Source organism: Cetorhinus maximus, chromosome 12, assembly GCF_964194155.1.
Source record: "Cetorhinus maximus chromosome 12, sCetMax3.hap1.1, whole genome shotgun sequence".
NCBI classification, from domain to species: domain Eukaryota; kingdom Metazoa; phylum Chordata; class Chondrichthyes; order Lamniformes; family Cetorhinidae; genus Cetorhinus; species Cetorhinus maximus.
In genome coordinates, this window is record NC_135890.1 from 17,101,500 (window position 1) to 17,128,275 (window position 26,776).

The 26,776-nt window shown below is 41.9% G+C and overlaps 1 protein-coding gene across 1 annotated transcript in view; it reads left to right on the top strand.

The window, feature by feature from the left end:
* The first annotated feature begins 1,882 nt into the window (after positions 1-1,882).
* Positions 1,883-26,776, top strand: part of copg2 (COPI coat complex subunit gamma 2) — a 59,073-nt gene continuing 34,179 nt past the window's right edge. Inside the window, exons 1-7 of the mRNA XM_078553075.1 lie at positions 1,883-1,986; positions 10,111-10,163; positions 12,756-12,836; positions 21,165-21,236; positions 24,056-24,135; positions 25,075-25,150; positions 26,442-26,534. Coding sequence (XP_078409201.1) covers positions 1,950-1,986; positions 10,111-10,163; positions 12,756-12,836; positions 21,165-21,236; positions 24,056-24,135; positions 25,075-25,150; positions 26,442-26,534 — 492 coding nt within the window. The 5' untranslated portion in view covers positions 1,883-1,949. The remainder of the gene's footprint in view (positions 1,987-10,110; positions 10,164-12,755; positions 12,837-21,164; positions 21,237-24,055; positions 24,136-25,074; positions 25,151-26,441; positions 26,535-26,776) is intronic.

Below are 26,776 nucleotides of genomic sequence, written 5' to 3' on the forward strand. Positions count from 1 at the left end.
CAACCCTTGATGTTCAATGGCATTACCATCACTGAATCCTCTACTATCAACATCCTGGGGGTTACAATTGACCAGAAACTGAACTGGACTAGCCATATAAATACTGTGGCTACAAGAGCAGGTCAAAGGCTGGAAATCGTGCAACAAGTAACTCACCTCCTGACTCCCTAAAGCCTGTCCACCATCTACAAGGCACAAGTCAGGAGTGTGATGGGATACTCCCCACTTGCCTGGATGAGTGCAGCTCCCACAACACCGGAGAAGGTGGACATTGTCCAGGACAAAGCAGTCTGCTTGATTGGCACCACATCCAAAAACATTCGACGCACAGTAGCAGCAGTGTGTACCATGTACAAGATGCACTGTGGGAATTCACCAAGGCTCCTTAGACAGCGCGTTCCAAACCCACGACCACTACCACCTAGAAGGACAAGGGCAACAGATAAATGGGAACACCACCACATGGAAGATCCCCTCCAAGTCACTCACCATCCTGACTTGGAAATATATCGCCGTTCCTTCACTGTCACTGGGTCAAAATCCTGGAACTCCCTTCCTAACAGCACTGTGGGTGTACCTACACCACATGGACTGCAGCAGTTCAAGAAGGCAGCTCACCATCACCTTCTCAAGGGCAACTAAGAATGGGCAATAAAAGCAAAGAACTGCGGATGCTGGAAATCCAAAACAAAAACAGAAACAGAAATACCTGGAAAAACTCAGCAGGTCTGGCAGCATTGGCGGAGAAGAGCACAGTTGACGTTTCGAGTTCTCATGACCCTTCAACAGAACTAAGTAAAAATAGGAAAAGGGTGAAATATAAGCTGGTTTGGGGCTGGGGGTGGGGGGTGGGGGCGGTGTTGTTGGGACAAGAAGCCAGTAATAGGTGGAGATAACCAAAAGATGTCACAGACAAAAGGACAGAGAGGTGTTGAAGGTGGTGATATTATCTAAAGCTACCCTTAATTAGCACATTCCTTTAGATAATATCACCACCTTCAACACCCCTTTGTTCTTTTGTCTGTGACATCTTTTGGTTATCTCCACCTATTACTGGCTTCTTGTCCCAACACCCCCCCCCCACCCCCCCCCCCCCCCCCCCCCACCAAAACCAGCTTATATTTCACCCCTTTCTATTTTTACTTAGTTCTGTTGAAGGGTCATGAGGACTCGAAACGTCAACTGCGCCCTTCTCCGCCGATGCTGCCAGACCTGCTGAGTTTTTCCAGGTATTTCTGTTTCTGTTTTTGTAATGGGCAATAAATGCTGGCCCAGCCAGCGGAGCCCACATCCCGTGAATGAATAAAAACATTTTCAATAATAACTTTCAAAAAGAAATTGGGTAAACAACTTGAAGGTAAAATTGGCAAGGCTATAGGGAATGGCCAGGGGTATGACAATAATTAGATCACTCTTCCAAAGAGTGGGCGCAATGGGCTGAATGGCACTCTTTTGTGCTTTATTATTCTATGATTCTATCAAAAGAATTCAGGGTGATAAGGGTGGAACAGCCAATCATTGTGAGAGGGGGAGTTTTGCGTGCATTGAGCTGTCAGTCTGTGGGAGGGGCGGGGCTCCAAGTGCATTGAGCTGTCAATCATTCCGAGAGGCGGGGCTATATTTGCATTGAGGGGTCAACCAATCTGGGGGCGGGGCGCCATGTGCATTGAGCTGTCAATCATTGAGAGACCCCCCCCCCCATCCCCACAGTGCAGATGCTGGAAATCTGAAATAAAAGCAGAAAATGCTGGAAATGTTCAGCAGATCTGGCAGCGTCTGTGGAGAGAGAAACAGAGCTAATGTTTCAGGTTGTGACCCTTTTATCGGAACTATTTTAATGCACCGGCCAACATTGGGGGGGCGTGTCCTTTAACTGTCAGTCAGTGTGAGGGGCGTGGTTAGGCTGCTCTCTGCCTTGACGACGAGACTTCGGACTTGCCGCAGTGAAAATGATTAAGAAATTCGATAAAAAGGACGAGGAGTTGGGTCAGTGATGGCGCTTTTAACGCAGAGTTATTGTCAGTTTTTAACCCTTATTATTCACAGTGAAAGTCCACAGCAAAGGGCGGCAGAGGCCTCGCGCTCTCTCCCGGAGATTGACCCCCAGGCCCTGCGACACTCTTGACCGCGGGACAAGCTGCAGCTGCCGGCCCGGCCCGGCGGCGGGTTTGACCAGGGAGAAAGGCTCGGCTCCCGCCTCGGGTGGCTCAGGCTGCTGTAGGAACAGTTAAAACATTTACCCTTGGACTAAAGGCCTATAAGTGTAATGTTTTTAATGTAAACGCCAGCCACTGAACGTGTTTAATATGTAGAGATTTGCGTGTATAATTTACAATAAATTGACCACTGTTATTTGGGGGAGGGGGGGGGGGTGGAGAGGGGTCAATGGCTCACCATGCGATGGCAGATTGGAACTGACTGGAGCTGTGGCAGACTCTTCCCTCCTTTTGAGCTGGGTGGACACTGGTGGATTGACCAGCCAGCCTGTTTTATTAATAGAACTTGGGTAGGCAGATCTGTACCTGGAGGCTGGGATCCTAACCATTTCAGGATGGTTCTGGCTGCCACAAACACACACCCACACACACACACCCCTTTGGTGTCCTGCAATGATCTAACCTTGGCTACCCCATCTCTCATCAATATGCAGCCCCCTCAGCCTCAACATCCAAAAGCATCGGATCCCACTTGTGTGTGTGTGTTTCCTCAGCATTCTTGATCACTCTACTGCTTCTGATTTGTCATGCTGCTTGTCCAACATCGAATTTTGGATTAACAGAATTTTCATCTAATTAAGTTTTGGAAAGATCAAAGCCATGTCTTTGGTCCTCACCACAAACTCTGTTCCCTTCCTTCCAAATCCGTCCCTTTCACTTATCACTATCCAAGACAATGTCTCAGATAATGATGCAATCCATGTCTATAAGAACATAAGAAATAGGAGTGGGAGAAGGCCATTCAGCCCCGCCATTCAACAAGATCATGGTTGATCTGCCCCAGGCCTTAACTCCACTTTTGTGCCAGCTCCTTTAGCCCTCAACTCCCCGATATTTCAAAAAATATCTCTACTTCCTTTTTAAATACTTTAATTGATCGAGCCTCCACAACTCTCCGAGGTAGGGAATTCCAGACATTCACCACCCTCAGAGAAGAATACTTTTGCATCTCAGTTTTAAATGAATGTCTCCTTATTCTGTAACTATGTCCCCTAGTTCGAGATGCCTCCAAGATCTGGGGGAGCAAGACCTGGACAACATTCAGGCTAGGGCTGCAAAGTGGCAAGTAACATTGGTGTATTACAAGTGCCAGGCATTGATCATCTCCAAAAGAATCTAATCACCTCCTCTTGAAATTCAATGCCATTACCAAAGTTGAATTCACTACCAGCAATATCCTGGGGGTCGGTCACCTTTGACCAAAGATTCAACTGTATCAGGTACATAAATACTGTGGCTATAAGAGCAGCTCAGAGGCTAGGTGTTCTGCAATATCTGATTAACAATAAGAGCAGCTCACCTCCTGACTCCTTGAAGTCTTTACCATCTACAAGGCACAAGTCAGGAGTGTGATGGAGTACTCTCCACTTGCCTGGATGAGTGCAGCTCCAACAACTCAAGAAGCTTGATACCATCCTGGATAAAGGCTGAATGACACTCCATCCATCACCTTAAACACACACTGATTCCACCACCAGCGCACTGTGACTGCAATGTCTACCTTCCACAAGGTGCAATGCAGCACCAAGGCTTCTTCGACAGCACCTTCCAAACTCGTGACCTCTACCATCTAGAACAGTAAGCACATGGGAACACCACCACCTGCAAGTTCCCCTCCAAATCACACAATTTCCTGACTTGGAAATATATCATACTTCATTCATTATTGCTGGATCAAAATCCTGGAATTCCCTACCGAACAGCACTGTGGGAATGCAGCAGTTTATGAAGGCTGCTCATTATCTCCTCTCAAAGACAATTAGGGATGGACAGCAAATGCTGGCCTTGCCAGTGACAATCACATCCCATGAACAAAAAGAAACTTTGACAGTTATGCCTTCAGTTGTCTTAGCCTTAAGCCCTGGAATTCCCTCGCTAAACCTCATTGCCTCTCTACCTTTCTCTCTTTAAAATTTCTTTGACCAAATTTTTGGTCTCCTGTTCTAATATTTCTTTAGGCGGTTCAGTGTCAAGCTTTGCTTGATAACACTCCTGTACGTTACCTTGGGGCATTTTTACTAAGTTAAACTGCAATATAGCTGCATGTTACTTTTATTGATATTTAGCTGTACAATCAGTGAGAAACTTACCAGTCCTCTGTCCTTAGATTGCATTGTCATGTCAGCAGTGGCTCTATATGCACTTGGAAGTTTCCCAGCAGTTTTTCTTACTTAAACGGTACTTCTGGGCCCACCAAGAAGGACAAGCAGCATAATCATGGGTATGCCATCATTTCTGCACTCCACTCCAAATAATACACAATTGTGACTTGGGTATATATTACTATTCCTTCACTGTTGCTGGAATTCACTATCTAACATCATTATGAGAGCTACTTTAGCATCAGGACTATGGTAGTTCAAGGGGAAGGTCCATCACCAGCTTCTTAGTAGTGCAATACTATTCATCTGCAGCCACTTAATGATAGGGTTAGCTGTAAATGAATAGTAATGCACTACTACAATGTCCACATTATAGGCAACAATTGTCATAGGATCGCAACACGCTCCACCCACCCTACTCCCACCCACCCTCAAACAAAACTCTTTCCCTTGCTCTCTTTTGTTAAGTGGGTTTCCACAGGATCCATCAGCCCTCTGGTATCTGACCAAGTCTCTAAATTTACATAAGAAACTTAGAATGTAGGTGCAATATAGACCTCTTTACACAGAGTTGTGAGGCTGCAAAATTTAATTCCAGGGTTAGTGGTTGGCTCTGAAATTGTGTCAACATTCAGTATTAGTTTAGATAGGTGGATGAAGGAATAGGTGGTGAAGGGATACAAGAACAGGATGGGTACATGTCTTCAGATCCCTACAGAAGTATTGGAAGAGTGCAGGACTGATAGATCAGTACTTTTGATGGTATTTTTATCAGTGTGAGGGAACTGCTGAGAATTAAATGGTGCAGCCTAGGTGCATAACACAGGTGTAACAAGGCAAATCACATTTGGGAACACTATAGTCATCATTATTCAGCATCACCAGACACCCTTAAAGACAAAGTTCCCAAAGATTGGGCATTGAGGTTTGCAATCAAAATCAGTAAGGGACACAACATGCTCTGAATTGGTGACATCCATAGGGCTGCCCTCAATTAATCCGACGATAATCACATCAATACTGATCCAGTAGAATTCTTGGCTTGGATAGTCAACATAACAAACCTTTGCTTGCTTAAGTGTAATTGCTTGCTTATGGGTAAATGTGATTCGGACTATTTGCTCGTGAAGAGTAAATGCTGGCACAAACTGGTTAGGCCAAATGGCTGGTTTCCATGTTGTATATATTCCTATGAAGATTGAGTGTTGGCTGGTGATTTGATTGTGAAGGTCATTGAAAGCCAAGTCTGATTCTGTACTCAACCATGTCAGTATTTCCATCCTTTAGTAGGCATCATCAGACAGTGATCAGAAACAGAAATCTTGCTTGATTTTTTTCTTGATATTTTTCCCCTCCAAATTATGCCTAAACTTCTAATCTGTCTGAGGTCATTAAGAGCACAGATCAGGACTGAATCTGAAACTTCTTGGGGGGGGGCGGTGGTGGTGGTACACGAGGCGATGCCTTTACCTTGTCAACCAGGCAAGGGTGTTAAAATAAACCCTAACATACCTTCAGTTACAGTACTTGCAATTTACATTCTCATTGCTACTTTGTTGAATTAGTTTGTCTGTTTGAAGTGCATTTTGAGAGGTTTTTGCTACTTCGGTTGTTTAGTAGATTGATTAATCTTTAAAAATAGAACTTTCAATACACCAAATGCTATTCATAGAGTTCGGAGCTAAAGGTCACTATGTGATTCAACCATCAAATTGTTTTGATGAATTCAAAGTTTTGGACTTATTCTACAATAATTATTTTCTACTGAACTTAGTCAGCATTATTGGTCATAGCTGCCAAAATATTTTACTAGCTCCTGAAGCTATCTATCTGGAATTGATTTTTCATCCAAACCTTCCAGTCGGTGGTCCTGTCAGCTGAGCTTACATCTTCAGTATGGTCTTTATCTTGTTTGCCATGCAACACAAAAAATGCTGCCCATCATGATCTTTATTGACTTATAATATTCTAAACATTACAAGTATTTGTATACTTGTTGGTACCTCTCAATTACTTGAAGTCAGGTGATGATCTAGATCTTATCCAAGCTCCAGCTGTGTGTGTGTCTATACAATATAGTGGAATTAGTGCATTGTTACTCTTTGATTAGTTTTCAGTGGGGAAAAAATAATTTTGCCCATGGAGGCAGGGACAGAAATGTCAAGATCTGCAAAAGAAATTTGTAATTATTAATGATCTGAAGTTGCAATCATTGATCTGTGAGACTGGAAGATGAAACAGTTCTGGTTTTCAAGATTAATTGTTTTGCATTTCCTGGAAGAAATGATAACCTTATTTTGATGTAAATTTAAACATTTGTTTGTGCAGCACATGCAGGACACATAACAATTATCTTGGGAAACTTTGTAGATAAATTTTCTTTTTAATGCTCTAATGTCCATAACTAAACTTAGTTGATTAAATTATGCTGTAAATTTTGATAATGAGCTTTGACACTGGTGTTGTGACTGTTGCATTCAATCTATAAATGCATTCCATGTGTAGACATGGTGCATACTTAACAGCCATGTAATAGAAATTTCTTCCTTTATGCTTTTATGAGCTTATTATAGATCTCTGTGTGAAAGGTATGATAATGTACCAGCAACTACACACTTGTGATTCTTTCATGTTGCCTTTGTTAAGAGCCATATAGTACATTTGGCCTCTTGCCCGCTGTATCCTGAGAATAAAAGATTTTTGTGAATAGGTGGATGTTGGTAGAATTTGATGAGCATTGTTAGATGCTACCACCCAATCTTTGAGATCATTATCGCAATCTAGCCAATGTTCTTGTTGAGAAAGAGAAGCTCCAATCTGGCTATAGAGCCCAAGGAAATTTTCAAGTTAGTGAAGTAATTCTCCAATACAATCCAAAAGATGAACAAAGATGTAATATACTGGGCTTGTTTAAAGCGTCAACCCATATGCCATTGTATTAAAGTATTAAGTGTGGTTGAGCTATATCCCAGGGTTTTGTTCTTTGGTCATTTTGTTTCCTCCTCATACACAGCCTGTTGCTGTGGGATGGCTCAGCAGGTGCTGGTAACCCTCTGGTACCTAACCCAAGTGACCATTCTTGTGTGAATTTAATAGGGAGATGATTTGACTTTGGAGACATGACATCTAAGCATGATAGCATTCACACTTGCTAGCAGAGGTCACTGGACAGTAATTAGTAATAGATGCCTTGGCTGATTTTTTTTTTTCTCTCCCTCCTTTCATTAGACCATGAACCCTGAGGCCAGTTATAGCACCCCAACTAACATTCTGGCTGCGATCAGCTAGCATAGTACAAACCAGGAGATCAAAACTAGAACTTATTGCTTGTTCAGGATTTCATTGTGCTTTCATATTGTGATTATATTTTCCCCTTTGGGATAGGATAATTTTTTTTATTCATTCATGGGATGTGGACGTCGCTGGGTAGGCCAGTATTTATTGCCCATCCCTGATTGCCCTTGAGAAGGTGGTAGTGAGCTGCCTTCTTGGACCACTGCAGTCCATGTGGTGTAGGTACACCCACAGTGCTGTTAGGGAGAGAGTTCAAGGATTTTGACTCAGCAACAGTGAAGGAGCAGTGATTTATTTCCAAGTCAGGATGGTGAGTGGCTTGGAGGGGGACTTCCAGGTGGTGGTGTTCCCATGCGTCTGCTACCCTTGTCCTTCCAGATGGTAGTGGTTATGAGTTTGAAAGGTGATGTCTACGAAGCCTTGGTGAATTCCTGCAGTGCATCTTGCAGATGGTACACACTGCTGCCACTGTGTGTCAGTGGTGGAGGTAGTGAATGTTTGTGGATGGGGAGACAATCAAGCAGGCTGCTTTATCCTGGATGATGTCAAGCTTCTTGAGTGTTGTTGGAGCTGCACTCATCCAGGCAAGCGGAGAGTATTCCATCACACTTCTAACTTGTGCCTTGTACAGGCTTTGGGGAGTCAGGAGGTGAGTTACTCGTACAGGATTCCTAGCCTCTGAATTGCTTTTGTACCACAGTATTTATATGGCTAGTCCAGTTTTTGGTCAACGGTAACCTCAGATTGTTGATAGTGGGAGATTCAGCAATGGTAATGCCGATGAATGTCAAGGGGTGATGGTTAGATTCTCTCTTGTTGGAGAGATGTGTGCAGCATGTTACTTGCCACTTGTCAGCCCAAGCCTGGATATTGTCCAGGTCTTGCTGCATTTGGACATGGACTGCTTCAGTATCTGAGGAGTCACAGATGGTGCTGAACATTGTGCAATCATCAGCGAACATCCCCACTTCCAGCCTTATGATGGAAGGAAGGTCTTTAATGAAACAGCTGAAGATGGCCCGTAACTTCCGAGCTCTGGAGCATCATAACTGGAGGGTACCCCAAAGATGCGCTGGGAACCCCCTCACCCCCAGACGTTCTCCGCTAAGGTTTGCACAACAATTGTCCTGGAAATTCAAACTTCCGTTGGGGAATTGCCATACAATGGGAACCCTCCAAAAGTAAGATATAAATTGAAAGCTTTGGATGGTTCCGACTGTCTAATAGTAATGTTACCCAGTGAAGGTTGGAAGGATTAAAACCACTTCTAATTTCTGAGTAACTATCCTCCCCCATCCCCACGGGACCCTCAACTACCACCCCACACCCCCAGAACCCCCCAATGGAACCCACCGCCCCCTCACTACCCCCCTCAACCCCAAGGATCTTCCTCCCCTCCACCTGACTACCCTTTCCACCACCCCCACATGAACACACCACTGACCACACCCCGCACTGCCCACCTGACCCCACGCACTGACCACCCAACCCGACACCCTGCCACCACCTGACCCCCTACCCCTCTAACCGCCCAACCCCTAATGCTACATAAAAGGGGGCATGGCTCCCTTACCTCTGACTCAGCCACCCTTGACACAAGGCCTTGGGAACTCGCTGCACTACAATTTTCTCGCCTGGCCTGAGTCGGAAGGTCGGTCAAGAAAGGAGTGGCTTCATTTCCAGGTAAGTAAGTAAGAGCAGAGTGGCAATCTGACTCTGATTGTCACTCCATGGAAATTACAGGCCATGAAATTATGTTTGTAACTGAATTTGTAGAGTTTTCCAGTTACAAGCATATTAGTGAAAATGTGTTTCAAAATAGGTAAGCTATGTTAATTGTCATTTTATAAATTATATTTAAGTAATTATGTTCATATGTTGTCGGGCTATAATATAGAATGTCGGGTATGTTAGTCCAACCCATGGAAATCTGCAGAGAAGTTTCGTAAATTCTGCAGAGAGAGTTTTCCTGCCACTTTCTCTGCAATAAAAATAATTTCTCTTGACTAATAGAAAGCACAATGTAAGTACTTCAGTAATAGTTGAACTACTTTCATAAACAGTCAGGGAGTTCATGAACTTTGCATTTATGTTAATTTCAACAGTTATGCCTTTCATTCACACGGTGCAACTATTTTGATGTAGGTTTGCAATGTTATTTTTCCACAATGCATGATGAAAGGGCCATTCTGTCAGTATCAGTTACATGGATGTGTGTGGAAGCTAGGAGAAATCTACCAATCATATAATCTTCCTGATGATTGTACAAATCAGTGGAATGGTACTTTTGATATCTGTGGAAATGGTTAGACTGACAATATTACTTCATTGAGGGTGTGTGAATCTATGGGACAAAAGAAAGGTGCAAAAATTCCTGGAGTGAAATGTGAGCACAAATATTTGTCAAGATAGCTTTTGGACTAATTAATTTACAGTATAATATTAATCACAAATTACTGTCTGTGCATCATATTCATAATTTCTTGTATTCCTTTTAGGAAGTGGATCCAATCCTTACCAACAACTAGAGAAGAGTGCAGTACTACAAGAGGCAAGTCTTACATATCATCTGTTTCTTTAATTCCCAGAATAGAGAATGTGATTACTAACATTATAAGATTATTCATGACTTCATTTAAAAACCATAACTTAAAAATGCACCTTTCTTCGACAAGGTAACACAGAGAAATTTGTGAAGGCAATGATGCAGATATAGAATCATTTAAACTTATAGCACAGAAGGAGGCCATTTAGCCCATTGTGCCTGGGCTGGCTCTTTGAAGGAGCTGTTCTGCTCAATCGCACATCCCCGTTTTTTGTCTGTAGCCTTGTAAGGTCCTCATCTTCACAACTCCTTTTTAAATTATTTATGGAATGGGCTTTCAGAACCTTTTGAGGTAGATCGTGACAAATCCTGATAACTCTCTGAGTGAAAAGGTTTCTTGCTATCTCCCCTCTAGATCTTTTTCCAATGATTTTGTGTCTATGACCTCATTACTGACCCACTTGCCAGATAGAGTAATTTTTCTCTGTTTACTATCAAAACCTCTCATCATCTTGAAAACCTTCAAAAGCAGAATTGCAGTAATCATAAAAAAGGCGAAAGAGTTTATGGCATTTATTAATGGGTGCACTGAATGCAAAATCAAGGTCATGATGAAATTGTACAAGATATTGATGAAGCTACATTTGGAATACTGTTAAGTTTTAGAAATAATGGATGCATAGAAAAGAGCCAGTGAAGATTATCTGGAATTTAATAGGGATGAAAGAATACAGTTATGAAGGAAGAGTTGTAAAAACTAGAATAGAGCAGAGAGGTAATAGAAATATTCAAAATTTTGCAAGGGTTTGAGGAGATAATTCTAATACTTATTTCCACTGGTCTGTGAAAAGTAGCATAAATTTAGGATTAGTACTAGAAAGTTAAAGGGTAAGCCAAGAAGAAATGGTTTCACGCAAACCATTATTAAGACTATGGGATGCATTACAACAAGTGGGTATTGAATTTGAGTCAGTTGTAACGTTTAAGAGGAATTAATATTGAACATCTGAATATAAATATTGATGGTTTTGGGTAAAGAGCAAGGAGATAAATAGCTTGAATGTGGCACAGACTAAATGGCCGCCACCCTAGGTAGAAATTTCAAAACTTTTATACTTCTGAAGTATTTCTCATTACTTTGACTGAAAGACAAATGCTAGACAGTCTTTTCATGTGATTGCTAAAGGCTATGATAAGTAAAGTGACTGTTAAGGTACAGCTGTTATGTAAAGAAAAAGTGCTATTAGCTAGCATTGGATATGATTGTTATTTCATTCTAAAACCAGTTAACACACATGGATTTCCTTTCTTAATTTGAACTGCCTTATTTTAATTAGATTAATTACTTTAAAATGGTGAACCGAGGAATTTAGCACAAATATCACATAGACTTTCAGCCACTTTAGCCCGGAGTGTGTCATGGTGCAGAGAAGGAAAAGCTTGCAGAACCTCAGAAAGGGGTGACCCTGAAATTACATTGTAGAATGGTAGTATAGGAATACCTAATGTACTCAACTGAAATTTGTCCACATTTTTACCGGAGCTTTCAATCCATTTATTTTAAATGTTTTAATCCAGACAAAAGATTCAAGTACTTTTGTTAGTTGTCATGGTGTAATTCTGAGTTTAGATCATTTAAAAAAAAAATGGCTTACTGAAAAGTAATTGTGTGGCACGTGAACTTCAACGGCAATTGTCAGGTGTTTTTTAATGGCTTTGCTTCCATTTGGTTTTGGTTCAGAAGGTTTCCATGAAAATCAGACTGAACAACTAGATGTATGAAGGGAAATATTTCTAGAATACTTTAATACACTGCGCTAAAGAGAACTTAAATTATCTCTTTAATTATAACAGATAATTAAACACAGCATCTTCTGTTAACTCAGAATTCATGCCAGTTACACCATGTTTTTGATTTCAATTTTGAAAAATACTTTAATGTTTTAAGCATTTGAACCGTTATCAATACATGGGTGATATACACGTTCAATGGTTGCTTGAGTATCTATATGATCTAATGAGTTAATACACTAACCACCTTTTTACTTCTGAATTTTAATCCAGTACAGTTTTTTGGGAAGTTGCAACTCTATGCCAAATCTAAAATCCTACTTTTAAGTGTTTGGGATGGTTCACCCAGATCCTAGTGAGTGTGAGACCACTACATAAAACTGACAACAGTTACTTGCCGAATGACTGTGATCTCCCAGTTCGGCCTGAGTGATGGAAATGTCACTCTGGTGCAGTAACTGACGATACTCTTCTGATTGGGTTAAGCACATAGAGGAAGATGTCCTATGCGTTGTGCAGTAAAATTGTAAATCAATTTATGAAGAGCAGGCTTACATTGAGCTTCAGTGAAATCTTTTTCCTATTTTTGTGCAGAGTTAAGGGAACGTATTCGACTTGTAATGTAGTTGACCTGAACATAGTCGAGTATGACGTTGGATGCCGTGCGTAGGAAAGTATTCTATTATCCTGCCATGTTGAGGACAAAAACTATCTGCAACAGAATTTTATCAAGAAACATCAGTTTATTTTAATCATTTTAGTACAAGTTTTCTATGTAGTATTAACAAACTTTTTTATTGTTAACAGGCCCGTATATTCAACGAAACACCACTAAATCCCAGAAAATGCTTACATATCCTTACAAAGATCCTGTACCTGCTCAACCAGGTAAGAAGCCATAGAATGGTAGCGGCACAGGAGGAGGTCATTCAGCCTATCATGTCATGTCAGCTCTCTGTAAGAGCAGCTCAGTACCACTCGCCCACCTTTTCTCCATAGCCATGCAAATTTTTTCTTGTCAGATAATTATCCAGTTCTCTTTTTCAAAGCCATGATTGAATCTGCCTCCGCCACACTCTCAGGCAGTGTAACTGTTATGTATTCTGTTATTAACTATCTAATCTGAAATCTTCATGCACTAAAGCTGATGTAGAACTCCAGTAAAATATTCATTCCGTAAAAAGTTAGAATAAACTTGCAGCAATAAACATTTTTATAATTCCCCTTGTATTTTTTACAGATTGATGTTTAGTGGAAGATTACCACTTAATATAATGCTAGTCCATTAGCAGAAATTATAAAATATCCTGTGTATAATACATCTCTGGTTATGTGGTTTCTATATACCCATCAAAGACAGCATTGCCAAAAAGATCTGATGTATTACAGTTTTTACATTTTTCTGAATGTGAGTCTTAGGACTTTGAAGAAAAGCATCTTAACAATAACTGATTTTAGTGCCATTTGTATTTGTGCATTTCTACAGGGGAGATTTTATATTTCCATTTCGTTATCTTGTTGAGAAACAACCATAATAACATGAAATCATGAAGCACCAAAGGAGATGAATTAACCTGTTATATCTTTCTTTGCTCTTTGCTAGAGCAATCCAAACCTAATGCCACTGTGCAGTACATTCCTCTGGGCTTGAATCTTCCTCTACTTCAAATATTTAAGTTAAAAGATTTAATGGTCTCTTACAGATAGCTAGCTTGATTTGTGTGTTTATTGTTGAGCAGTTGGATGATTTGCAAATTACTTGAGCATCTTTTCCCTCCTTATATATTGATTGGCAATCAGTATGATAACAGACCATTATTTATTGCATTTCATACCATGGATCAGAGGCTGGGAATTCTGCAGTGAGTAACTCACCCAACCCCCAAAGCCTGTCCACTATCTTACAAGATACAAGACGGGAGTGTGATAGAATACTCGCCACTTGCCCCAATGCAAGCTCCAATAACACTCTAAAAACTTAACAGCTTTAGGACAGAGCAACCCACTTGATTGGCACCCCATTTGGAGTTGCATGGGTACACCACCATCTGCAAGTTCCCCTCCAAGTCACATACCATCCTGACTTGGTCACACTGACAGCAATATAGTTCCAACTCTCACAGAGTAGATTAAGGGACACTCTGACGGGAGGGTACAGCTGGGACTGTGAGGGTGGGGTGGGGGTGCTGTGGGGGGTTGCTGTCAGGGCTGTGATAGTAAGCAAGCAGAAGGAGAGGGGGTACGTGAGGTTTAAAGGACCGAATTACAGGAAAAACAGCAATATTTGATCCAGACACAGGACTGTGGCCTCAAGTTCTGGACAATCCTGTAAAATAAAGGAAGGTTGGTCACCCTGATCACTGTTCCTGTGTTATTGCTGGATCAAAATTCTGGAACTCCATCCCTAACAGCACTGTGAGTGTACCTACACCACATGGACTGCATTGGTTTAGGAAGGCTATTCACCACCACCTCCTCAAGGGCAATTAGGCATGGGCAATAAATGCTGGCCTTGCCAGCAATGCTCACATCCTACAGATAAATAAAAAAATTAGTAAAAACAGTTCATTATAGATGGAAGATTTGAATTTACCCAATGTAAAATTGTATATTTTTAAAACAGCTTTGTTAATGTATATATCTTGTTATACTCCCCCATCCGTTTTGATAGTGTTTTAGCAGATGATCATTGACCATTTTCAGTGCCAGAAGTAAGCTGCCTTAGAATTATTCTACAAATGTGTTTGGCATGAATAAACTTGAACAAGTAAATTAGGCTTATTCCAATTTTCTCTTTCCCCTTACAATAAAAATCAATTTTAGCCATTACTGCCCAAAACTTTGTTCATCCTTAACAGAAAATTGGTGTTCCCTATAAAACAGAGTATCTGCCTCAATTAAATGATTGTGTCTAGCCAACTTAGTATCTGAGTTGGGCTTTGCTCAATGAGATATGACTGCATTGTTGAACTGCAACACCCAAGGTTTTTTTTAACTCTTTCATGGGATGCGAGTGGCAAAGTCACCACTTGTTGCCCATCCCTAATTGCCCTCAAGAAGGTGGTTCCTCAGCATCGCATTCTTAGTGATGCAATATTTTGGTGCAATTAAGACTTCTGAGGCCAAGCTCACCAGAGTAATTCCTATCATGGGCATGGACTGACTAGGGTCCCTTCAAGAAGCTGATTATAGTTCCACATTGGGATTGGTAAATTTCTTCAGTGAGTCTTTTTTTCTCTTTCTTTTCTCCACTGGTTTGACATATGGAATCCAGTTACCTATAGGCTATGGAGCACACAATATATCTTGGAGCTACCCTCTATTGTCAAGTCATATCTTAGGCTAATATTGTCAATTTTTTCAGTTGTAAATTGGGCTGGCAAGCTGCTGTCCTAGCCCTTCAAGAAATCTTAATGCGAACTTGCAGACTGCAGTTGCAAAGAGCCCAGGATTCATAAAATTGTGACGAACCCCAAAGAGAAAGGAGAAAAAGAAGATAAAACTTACCTTTTGAAAAAGGAGATCGCACCTTGGAGTTTGGGAACTACAGTTCCCACCAGGTTAAAAGCAAAATACTGCTGATGCTGGAAATCTGAAACAAAAACAAAAATAGCTCAGATGCTTAAATGGAAAAACTCAGCAGGTCTGACAGCATCTGCGGAGAGGAATACAGTTAACGTTTCGAGTCCATATGACTCTTCATCAGAACTAAGGAAATATAGAAATTAGGTGAAATATAAGCTGGTTGAGGGGGGTGGGACAGGTAGAGCTGGATAGAGGGCCAGTGATAGGTGGAGGCAAAGAAGAGATTGCCAAAGATGTCATGGACAAAATGACAAAGGGGTGTTGACGGTGGTGATATTAGCTAAGGAATACGCTAATGATGACATTAAGGGTAGAAAGCAGGATGAGCAAGTGACAGATAGCCCTAGTGGGGGTGGGGCGGGGTGAAGGGATCGAAGTAGGCTAAAAGGTGGAGATAAAACAATGGATGGAAATAAACTTTAAAATGCGCAGATCGTTCTTTTTTTTAAACGATCTTCTGTGGCTCTGCGCGTGTGCTAGCTAGGGAATGGCTACACATGCGCAGTATGTGCGTGTTCACGTCTTCAGGCCGGTAGACGGCCCAGCACGCACGCACAGTTTGTTACTTTTATATTTTTAGATGGAAACTGTTCCTGTGCAGAAGGGAAACGAGTGAAACAGCAGGAAAAGAGGGCCAGGTGACCTAGAAGAGAACGCCATTCTGCAGAAACTGCCAGAAGAATCAGGACGAGAGCAACAGGGAGCAGATCCCAAAGAAAAGAATCCCAAAAACTGATGAGTGGGCCAGAAAGAGGTCCCAGGGGGACACTTAAGTCAAGGAACATGGAAAGCAATGGGAAGCACGTCCGGTTCAGTGGAATTGAAAGTAAGGAGCAAAGGGAAAGGCTCCAAATTAAAGAGTCAGAGCTGCAGGGAGCAGATTTGGAACAAAGCAGGCTTATGAGAAGCCAGAAGATCTGAGATGACAGCTAAAGGTCAGTGACTCCTTACTGTAGGCTTTGGAGTGGTGTTCTGCTTGGCACAGCCAAATATCTGAGAGTGTGCGTGTGGAAGGTGAAGCTTGAATGCACTTTGAGATCTAGGGGAAAGAAGCCTTGGATAGAGAGGTTGAAACCCTGGAGGTGGATCCCTGTTGGAAATGTCCAAGTGAAAGCATCGTTTGGGAGAGAATTCCAAAGCAAGTTCTTCGAATGTGGAGATTGGAAGCCCTCATGAGAGAGACAGCATTTCAGTGAGACCAGTTGGCTCACGGAGTGACTAGTGTCTTGGGAGTTGATGAGATATCTGTAGGAATTTGGTTTTGGAGTGTGGTGTGTCTGACTGCAACTCACCTATTAGTTTACATGTGTTGTATCCTTACTTTGAACATTAGAGTACTTTGATTTTGTAACTTGTGTTATCTTTACGAATTTGTATATATCTGTAAAGGTATAGTTGGGGTGAAGGAGTGGTGTAATATAGTTCATCTTTTCTTATTTAATAAATGTTTTATTCTGTTGTTAAAAGTTAATCAGCAGACTCCTGTGACTGTTCAGTCGTCGCCCTTCACATTGCTAAACAAAAAATAAAAGTTAGGATCTATCAAGCCCTGGGATCTGACAAAACCATTGGGAACATCAGCTGGAATCATAACAAAATAGGGCCTTAGATTTACTATTGGCTCGTGCTACTTGAAAATTGAGGGAGATGTTTACAGTGAAATTGTGGGTATGTATTGGTAATCTTGCCAAATCTGATTTCTGTTATGTTTATCAATCCCTCTTTACTAGTTCACACACCTGTTTATTTTTCCCCTTTCTCTCAGTTCACTGTAACACTGTGGGCAGGGATCCCAGATCTTGTAAATCCTTGACCATAGCATTCACAGCTAGTAGATTCTAAGAAAGAACAAATAATAAATAACATATAAGTGCTCACAACCTCAGGGAAACTCTAAAGAACGTTATAGCCAATTAAATGCTTTTAAAATGTAGCCATTAATGTAAATGCAACACAATCAGCACAGCAAACTCACATAGGCAGCAAAGAGATAATGACCACATAATCTGTTATCGTATTGGCTGAGGGATAAATAATGTCCAGGACCTCAAGGTAAGATATGAAGAAGAGCAAGTTCGGGAACATGGCAGGATGATTTTCATGGGGTGGCATAATATTTTTTATTTGTTCATGGCTTATGGGCGTCGATGGCTAGATCAACATTTATTGCCCATCCTTAATTACACTTGAGATGGTGGTGGTGAGCTGCCTTCTTCAACTGCTGCAGTCCATGTGATGTAGGTACACCACAGTGCTGTTAGGGAGGGAGTGCCATGATTTTGACCCAGCGACAATGAAGGAACAGCAATATATTTCCAAGTCAGGATAGTGAGTGGCTTGGAGGGGAACTTGCAGGCGGTGGTGTTCCCATCTGTCTGCTACCTTGTCCTTCTAGATGGTACTGGTCGTGGGTTTGGAAGGTGCTGTCTAAGGAGGTTTGGTGAGTTCCTGCAGTGCACCTTATAGATGGTACACACTGCTGCCACTGTGCGTCGGTGGTGAAGGGAGTGAATGTTTGTGGATGTGTTGTCAATCAGCATTGTCCTGGGTGTTGTTGTAGCTGCACTCATCCAAGCAAGTGGAGAGTATTTCATCACACTCCTGACTTGTGCCTTGTAGATGGTGGACAGGCGATGGGGAGTCAAGAGGTGAGTTACTCACTGCAGGATTCCTAGCCTCTGGAACTGCTCTTGTAGCCACAGTATTTATATGGCTAGTCCAGTTCAATTTCTAGTCAATGGTAAACCTCAGGATGTTGATAGTGGGGGATTCAGCGATGGTAATGTCATTGAATATCATGGGGCGATGGTTAGATTCTCTCTTGTTGGAGATGGTCATTGCCTGGCAATTGTGTGGCGCGATTGTTACTTGTCACTTGTCAGCCCAAGCCTGGATATTGTCCAGGTCTTGCTACATATGGACACGGACTGTTTCAGTATCTGATGAGTCTCGAAATGTGCTGAACATTGTGCAATCATTAGCAAAGATCCCCACTTCTGATATTATGATGGAAGGAAGGTCATTGATGAAGCAGCGGAAGATGGTTGGGCCTAGGATGCTACTCTGAGGAACTCCTGCAGTGATGCCCTGGAACTGAGATGATTGATCTCCAGCAACCATAACCATCTTTCTTTGTTCCAGGTATGACTCCAACCAGTGGAGAGTTTTCCCCCCCGATTCCAATTGACCCCAGTTTTGCTAGGGCTCCTTGATGCCACACTCTGTCAAATGCTGCCTTGATGTCAAAGGTAGTCACTCACCTCACCTCTGGAGTTCAGCTCTTTTGTCCATGTTTGGACCAAGGCTGTAATGAGTCAGGAGCCAAGTGGCCTTGGCGGAACCCAAACTCAGCAAGTGCCACTTGATAGCACTGTTGATGACCCCTTCCATCACTTTACTGATGATCGAGAGTAGACTGATGGGGCAGTAATTGGCTGGATTGGATTTGTCCTGTTTTTTGTGTATAGGACATACCTGGGCAATTTTCCGTATTGGCAGGTAGATGCAGGTGTTGTAGCTTGGCTAAGGACACGGCAAGTCCTGGAGCATAAGTCTTCAGTACTATTGCCGGATGTGGCAGGACTGCAGAGCTTCGATCTGATTCATTGGAATCGCTTAACTCTGTTGATCACTTGCTGCTTATATTTTTTTATTCATTCATGGGATGTGGGTTTCGTTGGCTGGGCCAGCATTTATTGCCCATCTCTAATTGCCCTTGAGAAGATGGTGATGCGTTGCCTTCTTGAACCGCTGCAGTCCATGTAGTTTAGGTACACCCACAGTGCTGTCAGGAAGGAAGTTCCAGGATTTTGATCCAGCAACGGCGATATATTTCCAAGTCAAGATGGTGAGTGACTTGGAGGGGAACCTCCAGGTGGCGGTGTTCCCATCTATCTGCTGCCTTGTCCTTCTAGATGATAGTGGTCGTGGGTTTGGAAGGTGCTGCCTAAGGAACCTTGGTGAATTCCTGCAGTGCATCTTGTAGATGGTACACATTGCTGCCACTGTTCGTCGGTGGTGGAGGGAGTGAATGTTTGTGGATGTGGTGCCAATCAAGCGGACTGCTGTTTGGTATGCAAGTAGTCCTGTGTTGTAGCTTCACCAGGTTGACACCTCATTTTTAGGTATGCCTGGTGCTGCTCCTAGCATGCCCTCCTGCACTCTTCATTGAACCAGGGTTGATCCCCTGACTTGGTAGTAATGGTAGATTGAGGATATGCCGAGCCATGAGGTTATAAATGGTACTTGAATACAATTCTGCTGCTGTTGATGGCCCATAGCACCCCATGGACGCCCAGTCTTGAGTTGCTAGATCTGTTTGAAATCTATCCCATTTAGCACGGTGGTAGTGCCACACAACAGGATGGGAGGTATCCTCAGTGTGTAACTCACCTGCTGACTCCCCAAATCTGTCCACCATCTACAGGGCACAAGTCAGGGGTGTGATGGAATACTTTCCACTTGCCTGGTTGGGTGCAGCTCCAACAACACTCTAGAAGCTTGACACCATCCAGCACAAAGCAACCTGCTTGATTGGCACCCCTTCCACAAACATTCACTCCCTCCACCACTGATGAACAATGGCAGCAGTGTGTACCATCTATAAGATGCACTGCAGGAACTCGCTAACCCTCCTTGGACAGCACCTTCCAAACCCACGACCACTACCGTCTAGAAGGACAAGGGCAGCAGATACATGGGAATACCACCCCCTGGAAGTCCCCCTCCAAGCCACTCCACTCACCATCCCGACTTGGAAATATATCGCCGTCCCTTCACTGCCACTGGGTCAAAATCCTGCAACTACCTCCCTAACGGCACCGTGGGTGTACTTATACCATATGGCCTGCAGCAGTGGAAGAAGGTAGCTCAACACCACCTCGACAGCAATTGTGGATGGGCAATAAATCTGGCCTGGCCAGCGACGCCCACATCCCATATATGAATAAGGAAAAAAGATGTCATGAACAGAAGGATCTGAGGCAGGTAGATTCGTGAGGACAAGGTCAAGTATGTTTTTCCCTCTTGTTGGTTCCCTCACTACCTGCTGCAGGCCCAGTCTTGCAGCTATGTCCTTTAGGAGTCAGCTAGTTCGGTCTGTAGTGGTGCTGCTGAGTCACGCTTGGTGATATTGAAGTCCCCCACCCAGAGTACATTCTGCATCCCTGTCACCCTCAGTGCTTCCTCCAAGTGGTGTTCAACATGGAGGAGCACTGATTTATCAGCTGAGGGGGGACGGTACATGGCGATCAGCACAAAGTCTCCTTGCCCATGTTTGCCCTGATGCCATGAGACTTCATGTAGTCCGGAGTTGGTGTCGAGGGCTCCCAGGGCAGCTCCCTCCTGACTGTATACCATTGTGCCGCCACCTCTGCTGGGTCTGCCCTGCCAGTGGGACAGGATTCAAACCAGGTCCCCAGAGCATTACCCTGGAACTCTGGATTACCAGTCCAGTGATAATACCATTATGTCCCCACCTCCCCCATAATGTGATTTTGTAACTTGCACAATGAAAATGAAGCTACAATTTTCAAAAGGCCCAATTGATGGCTCATTTGTCAGCCCACTTACTTTAGACTCATGTAAGTTAACACACAGAGTTCCTACTTTTATTTTTCTCTTCTCTTTAAGGGGGAACATTTTGGAACAACAGAAGCCACTGAAGCCTTCTTTGCAATGACTAAGCTGTTTCAGTGCAATGATGTAAGTATCCGCTGAATACGACTGTGACAAAAGTTCTTAGAATTCTTTGATTGGCATTGTTAAATTAATTTACGATGCTGTATAATTCAAAAATTTTTGCTCAATAGGCAGAATCAAGGGAGATTAACTAATTAAGTTTTAAAACGACAGCGTTCATTCAAGTTGCATATTTAAATAATTTGCTTCTGGATTACAGCACACTACTAAGCATTTCTGAACCATTTGTTTTGGAGAAATGCAGCTTTATGGCACTGCACCTCATCAACTCCTTCCGCTTGCTGTATTATAGTGTATTTTGGGTAGGTGATGGCATGCTCTAAATGTACTTGATTTGTACCGCAGCTTTCCAGATTTTGTTTTAAAAACAGTAATTAGTATTAATGGATATTGTTTTCAAATCAATTTTAAATGTATAACCAATTTTATTAATATCTTTTTTTTTGCTTATTTTCTCCTTATGTTATTCCTGATTGCATTATATCAATTGACTAAGGCTCATGGGATTGGTGTAACATATTAGAATGAATTGAGGATTGGTTAACAGACAGAAAATGGAGAGTAGAAATAAAATGGGTTATTTTCAGGTTGGTAGGGTGTAATTAGTGGAGAGCCACAAGAATTATTGCTTGGGCCTCAACTACTTACAATCTATGTCAATGACTTTGATGAAGGGGCCAATTGTAATATAAACAAGTTTGCTAATGTTACAAAGCTAGATAAGAAAGTAAGCTTTGAGGACACCATTAAGAGGCAGCAAAGGGCTGTAGACTGGCTAAGTGATTGGACAGGAAGGTGGCAGGTGGACTATCATGTGGGAAAATGTGAAATTATCTGCTTTGGTAGAATGGAAAGGCAGCCTATTTTTTTACAAGGTGAGAGAAAGTATTCAGAAGGATTTGGGTGTTCTTCTACAAGAATCACAGAAAATTAGCATGCAGTTACTGCAAGCAGTTGGGAAGGCAAATGGTATGTTAGCCTTTATTGCAAGGGGATTGGAAGATAAGTGTAATGAATTCTTGTTGCAAATATATAGGGTTTTGATAAGACCAGACCTGGAGTACTGTGTACAGTTTTGTCTTGTTACCTAAGGAAGGATATACTTGCCTTAGAAGGGATGCAAGGAAAGTTAACTAGATTTATTCCTGGGATGACAGGACTGTCCTAAGAGGAGAAATTAAGTAGAATGAACCTATACTCCCTGGAGTTTCGAAGAATGAAGGTGATCACATTGAAACATATATAATTTTTAGATTCCCTCAGACAGAGTAGATACTATCTCTCTAAATTATTTCTGTCTGTTTTCATGGTGGAGGCTGTGCCCTGGTTGAAGGATGTCAGGGCTCTAGCACAAGCACAAAGCACGGCAGGCAAAAGGCCACACATGCTCCATTTCCACGTTTCTTTTGACAGCTGCTTAAAGAAGCTGAAGGAGTTGGCCAGAGGCAGTAGTGCGCCTGCATGGGGTGTGTGGTGCAAAAGGTTGCTCAGGTTTCAATGTTTTGACATGAAATCCCAACCATGGGACCTGGGGAACGGCGCAAAAACTAGCCCATGAGAAAAGATTCGAATAATTGCAGCACTTGATAGCTTCTTGCAGCTGGGTGTCCAAAGCTCAGAGAAACCTGGGAGTAATGGTTGCTTGGTGCAACTGGGAGCTGGGCTCAGAGAAACCCAGGAGCAGTGGTTGTCTGCTTAACACAGCTAGTGAGCTGGGATCGTGCTGGTGATTAGATGCTGAGGTGCAGCCTTGTAAACCCAGTGGGATGCAGTCTCGGGAGAAGAGATTGAGCAACTGGGAGGTGAGTAGTCGTTGGGGCAATTTGAGCTGGAGTCCAGTTGCCTGACAACTCATTGCAAACAGAAGAAGCAAGAGGGCCTCTAGGCTGAATTGGAATTGCCATTGAAAGGAAATCAGACTAAATCCTCGAAAAAGAGGAGCTGAGGAAGACAGAGTTTGAAGGATGTTTGTGACTTGCAGTGATTACTGACATATGGGTGGGCTGCTGAAAAAAAATTGTGGTATCTGTTTAGGTGTGCAGCTTGTGGTTTATGTTCAACCACAGTTTGCCTGTTAATTCATGTTTACCTAAAGTTAATTCTTGATGTTAGAGCATAGGATAGATAACTTTACTGTTTGCTTTGTTGACTCTTGTATAGTAAAAATTCCTCTGTTTAAAACTGTGGAATCTGTTGGCTTTATTCTCTTAGTAAATAACTGGGGTTTCAAATATTGTCTACTTTAACAAAAAAAATTACTGGTCCTTAACCAGATCATAATACCTGTCAAGTCTTCTTAGAGGCTGTTTCCCTTGGCTAAAGAGTCTAGAACTACGTGTTATAGTCTCAAGATAAGGGGCTGGCCATTTAGGAGTTAGATGAGGATCAACGTCTTCACTCAGGTTTGTGAATCTTTGGAATTCTCTAGCCAGAGGACTGTGGATGTTTAGTTAATGAGTATTTTCAAGACTGATGGATTTTGAAGCACTAAGGGAATCCAGGGATATGGGGATAAGGTGGAAAAGTGGAGTTGTTGAAGAAATACAGCCATGATCTTATTAAATGTTGGAGCAGGCTAAAAGGGCTGTACTGCCTACTCCTACTCCTATTTCTTGTTCTTAATTACTGTTTATCTTTTAATGTATTTACACTCTCTCATCTGCTTAGGTGTTCTTCAACAAAATACCTAATGTTCCAGCAAATAGTATAGTTCCTTTTTGTTACAATTTCAGTTGATTTGAGGTTGCATCCGTTTCTGAGAGATTGTGCACTTCTTAAAATTGATTTTATCCATTTACAGCAAACTCTTTATCCATTTACAGCAAACTCTTAGGAGAATGTGTTACTTGACAATTAAAGAGATGGCTAACATTTCAGAAGATGTAATAATAGTCACAAGCAGGTAAGAGTGAAAAAGTATAATTAGTCTTAGTAATTTCATTCCCTCTGTCACGACTTAAATATTAAGAATCACTTTGTAATTGGGAGCAATGATAGTTTGCTTCATCTGCATTGCATTTTAGGACTCTCTGTGGAGATCACAGTGTGTTTTACAATGGGCTGGTTAATCATCTTCTTGAGCACTTCGATATATTCCAGCTGTATGGAAACAGGTGCCAGGGCCATTATGCACTGTTTATGCTCTGGTGTTTGGGAGTGTAGTTAAGTCCTTAGTGAAATTTCTGAAACAAACAAGATTAGCCTGGATTAACCGCCAAAGAAATTGCGAGCAATTGATTTACACCCAAGTCCAGTAGTTTTAAAAGGCCTACTGGGTGCCCTTCGGGGGTGGGGGGGTGGGTAGCGGCGGTGATTATCTTCAGTGTCTGGCTGCTACTTTAATGAAGTGCCAGTTTTACCTCCAGCAATAAGAACTCAGATAATGATTGTGTCATTAGTATTATCACATTTATTATTATGTACATTTTAATTTTTGAATTCTTTTGTCTCATAGTATTTTAAACCTTTACAAGAAAGTACAGTCATGTAAAATTTGCTTCAGTGGGGGAAAAATGAAGAGGTAGTCAGTATGATGTAACGTTTCTAGATCTTATAACTCTTAGCTTAGAACTTTTCTAAAATTAGTGTAGAATTGTAGTACAGTCAGTGCAGCCTCGGGGTAAAGATTATCATGATTTAGGATTGACAAAAGCTGATTACAGTTCAAAATAATGCAGCGCTTTCCCGAAGCTAAGTCCCCAGCATTAGAAAAACAAGAAATATTAAGACACTATATTAGCCCCTCATACAATTTTTAAAATCTGTTTGGCCACCAACCAGATGTCATTAAAGAAGATTCTCCAATTAATTAATGTTGTTTTCTGTTTGCTAATGTGTCAAGTTTGACCAAGGACATGACCGGGAAGGATGATGTGTACAGAGGTCCGGCTGTGAGGGCACTCTGCCGTATTACAGATGTAAGTATGCACGCTGGAGAAAGAACAGGTTATGCAACTGCTGCAGAGGAATATAGTGAAGCCAGCTACATTTCTTTATTATAAATTTGGGAAATTTATTTAGAAGTTTTGGCTATAATTTTACATAAAAATGCAGACGGAGAACTTGAAGCCAGGGCTAGTGGAGCTGATTCAGAATAGGAACTTCAAAACTTTATCTGCTTGTCATCATATCAAAATACATGTTACTATGTGGTGTAATGTCGCCAACTCCAAATTTGAATCTAGTTCAAAAGGGAGTTAAATGAGTACCTGCAGGTAGAAGATATTTCAAGTTATATCTGGTAGGCGGGTTAATTGAGACTGATGATATCAGTCACTGTAATCCCTAAGGTTTGCTTCATTGCCTTTAGAATATCTGAGTTTATTTTCATAAATAGGCTTACGTTTTTGGTAAGAGATTGCCTGGCTGGAGTCTTAATTACAAAACTCTCTTGTTTGGAAATCCCTCCATGGCACACCCCTCTCTATCTCTGTAACCTTCTCCAAACATACAACCTTCTGAGATATCTGTGCTCCTCCACTTCCTGCCTTTTGCACATTCCAGGTTTTAATTTCTTCACCATTGCCTTCAGCTGCCTTGGTGCTAAGCTCTGGATTTCTCCCCTAAATCTCTCCATCTCGCTACCTCTCTGTCCTCCTCTAAGACATTGACCAAGCCATTGGTCATCTGTCCTATTATCTCTTCACTCGGTGTCAAATTTTGTTTGACAATGTGCTTTGGATGGTTTGCTCTACATTAAAGTTGCAATATAAATGCAAGCTGTTGGAGAATTGGGGGCATACAGGTTGCACATTGTTTTTATGGGACAGGATTCATGGACTAGCTGGTCCTTTGCAACCTTTCTTGTATGTTCATAAAATGGTTTTGTATTTTAAACCAATCCTCCTCCTCCTCTCTCTCTCTCTCTCTCTCTCTCTCTCTCTCTCTCCCTCTCTCCCCCCCCCCCCCCCCCCCCACCCTCAGTTGATAAAGGTACCACTGAGCCACACAGATAATAAAGGTCCTAGGTTTCTTTCCTAGCATGTGTTTAATCAAGCCAAAATCTGGAGCAGAGATTCAATCCACAGCCAGCTGGCTCAGAGGTGAGAATACTACCAACTGAGCCAAGCCACAACTCTGCAGCACACTTCATTTCTACATTTACAGAAGTTTAATGCAGCATTGGTGGCTCCTGTAGCCCAGAGCACTGTAGAAGCAGTAGAGTACGTCTTTTTAATGTTAAGTGTCTTACTGTCGTTTTATTGGTAGATGACAATGCTGCAGGGCATAGAACGTTATATGAAGCAAGCTATTGTGGATAAAGTGGCCAGCGTGTCCAGCTCTGCCTTGGTCTCCTCTCTGGTAAGGGTGTCTGAAATATCATTTCTTATTCCTTTTACAAAAATCTGAACTTTTGATCTTTTTTAAGATATAACTGATCATAAATCAGTATTACCATTAGTGTTAAAATGCATTACCTGAAAGCAAAAGCATTCATTATGATGCTATAATTTTATTACCTGGTTCATTTAAATCTTGTTATTCTTTCTCCAAAGAAGACTTATTTTAAAGAAATAATATGCTTCAACTTACATAATTTGTTC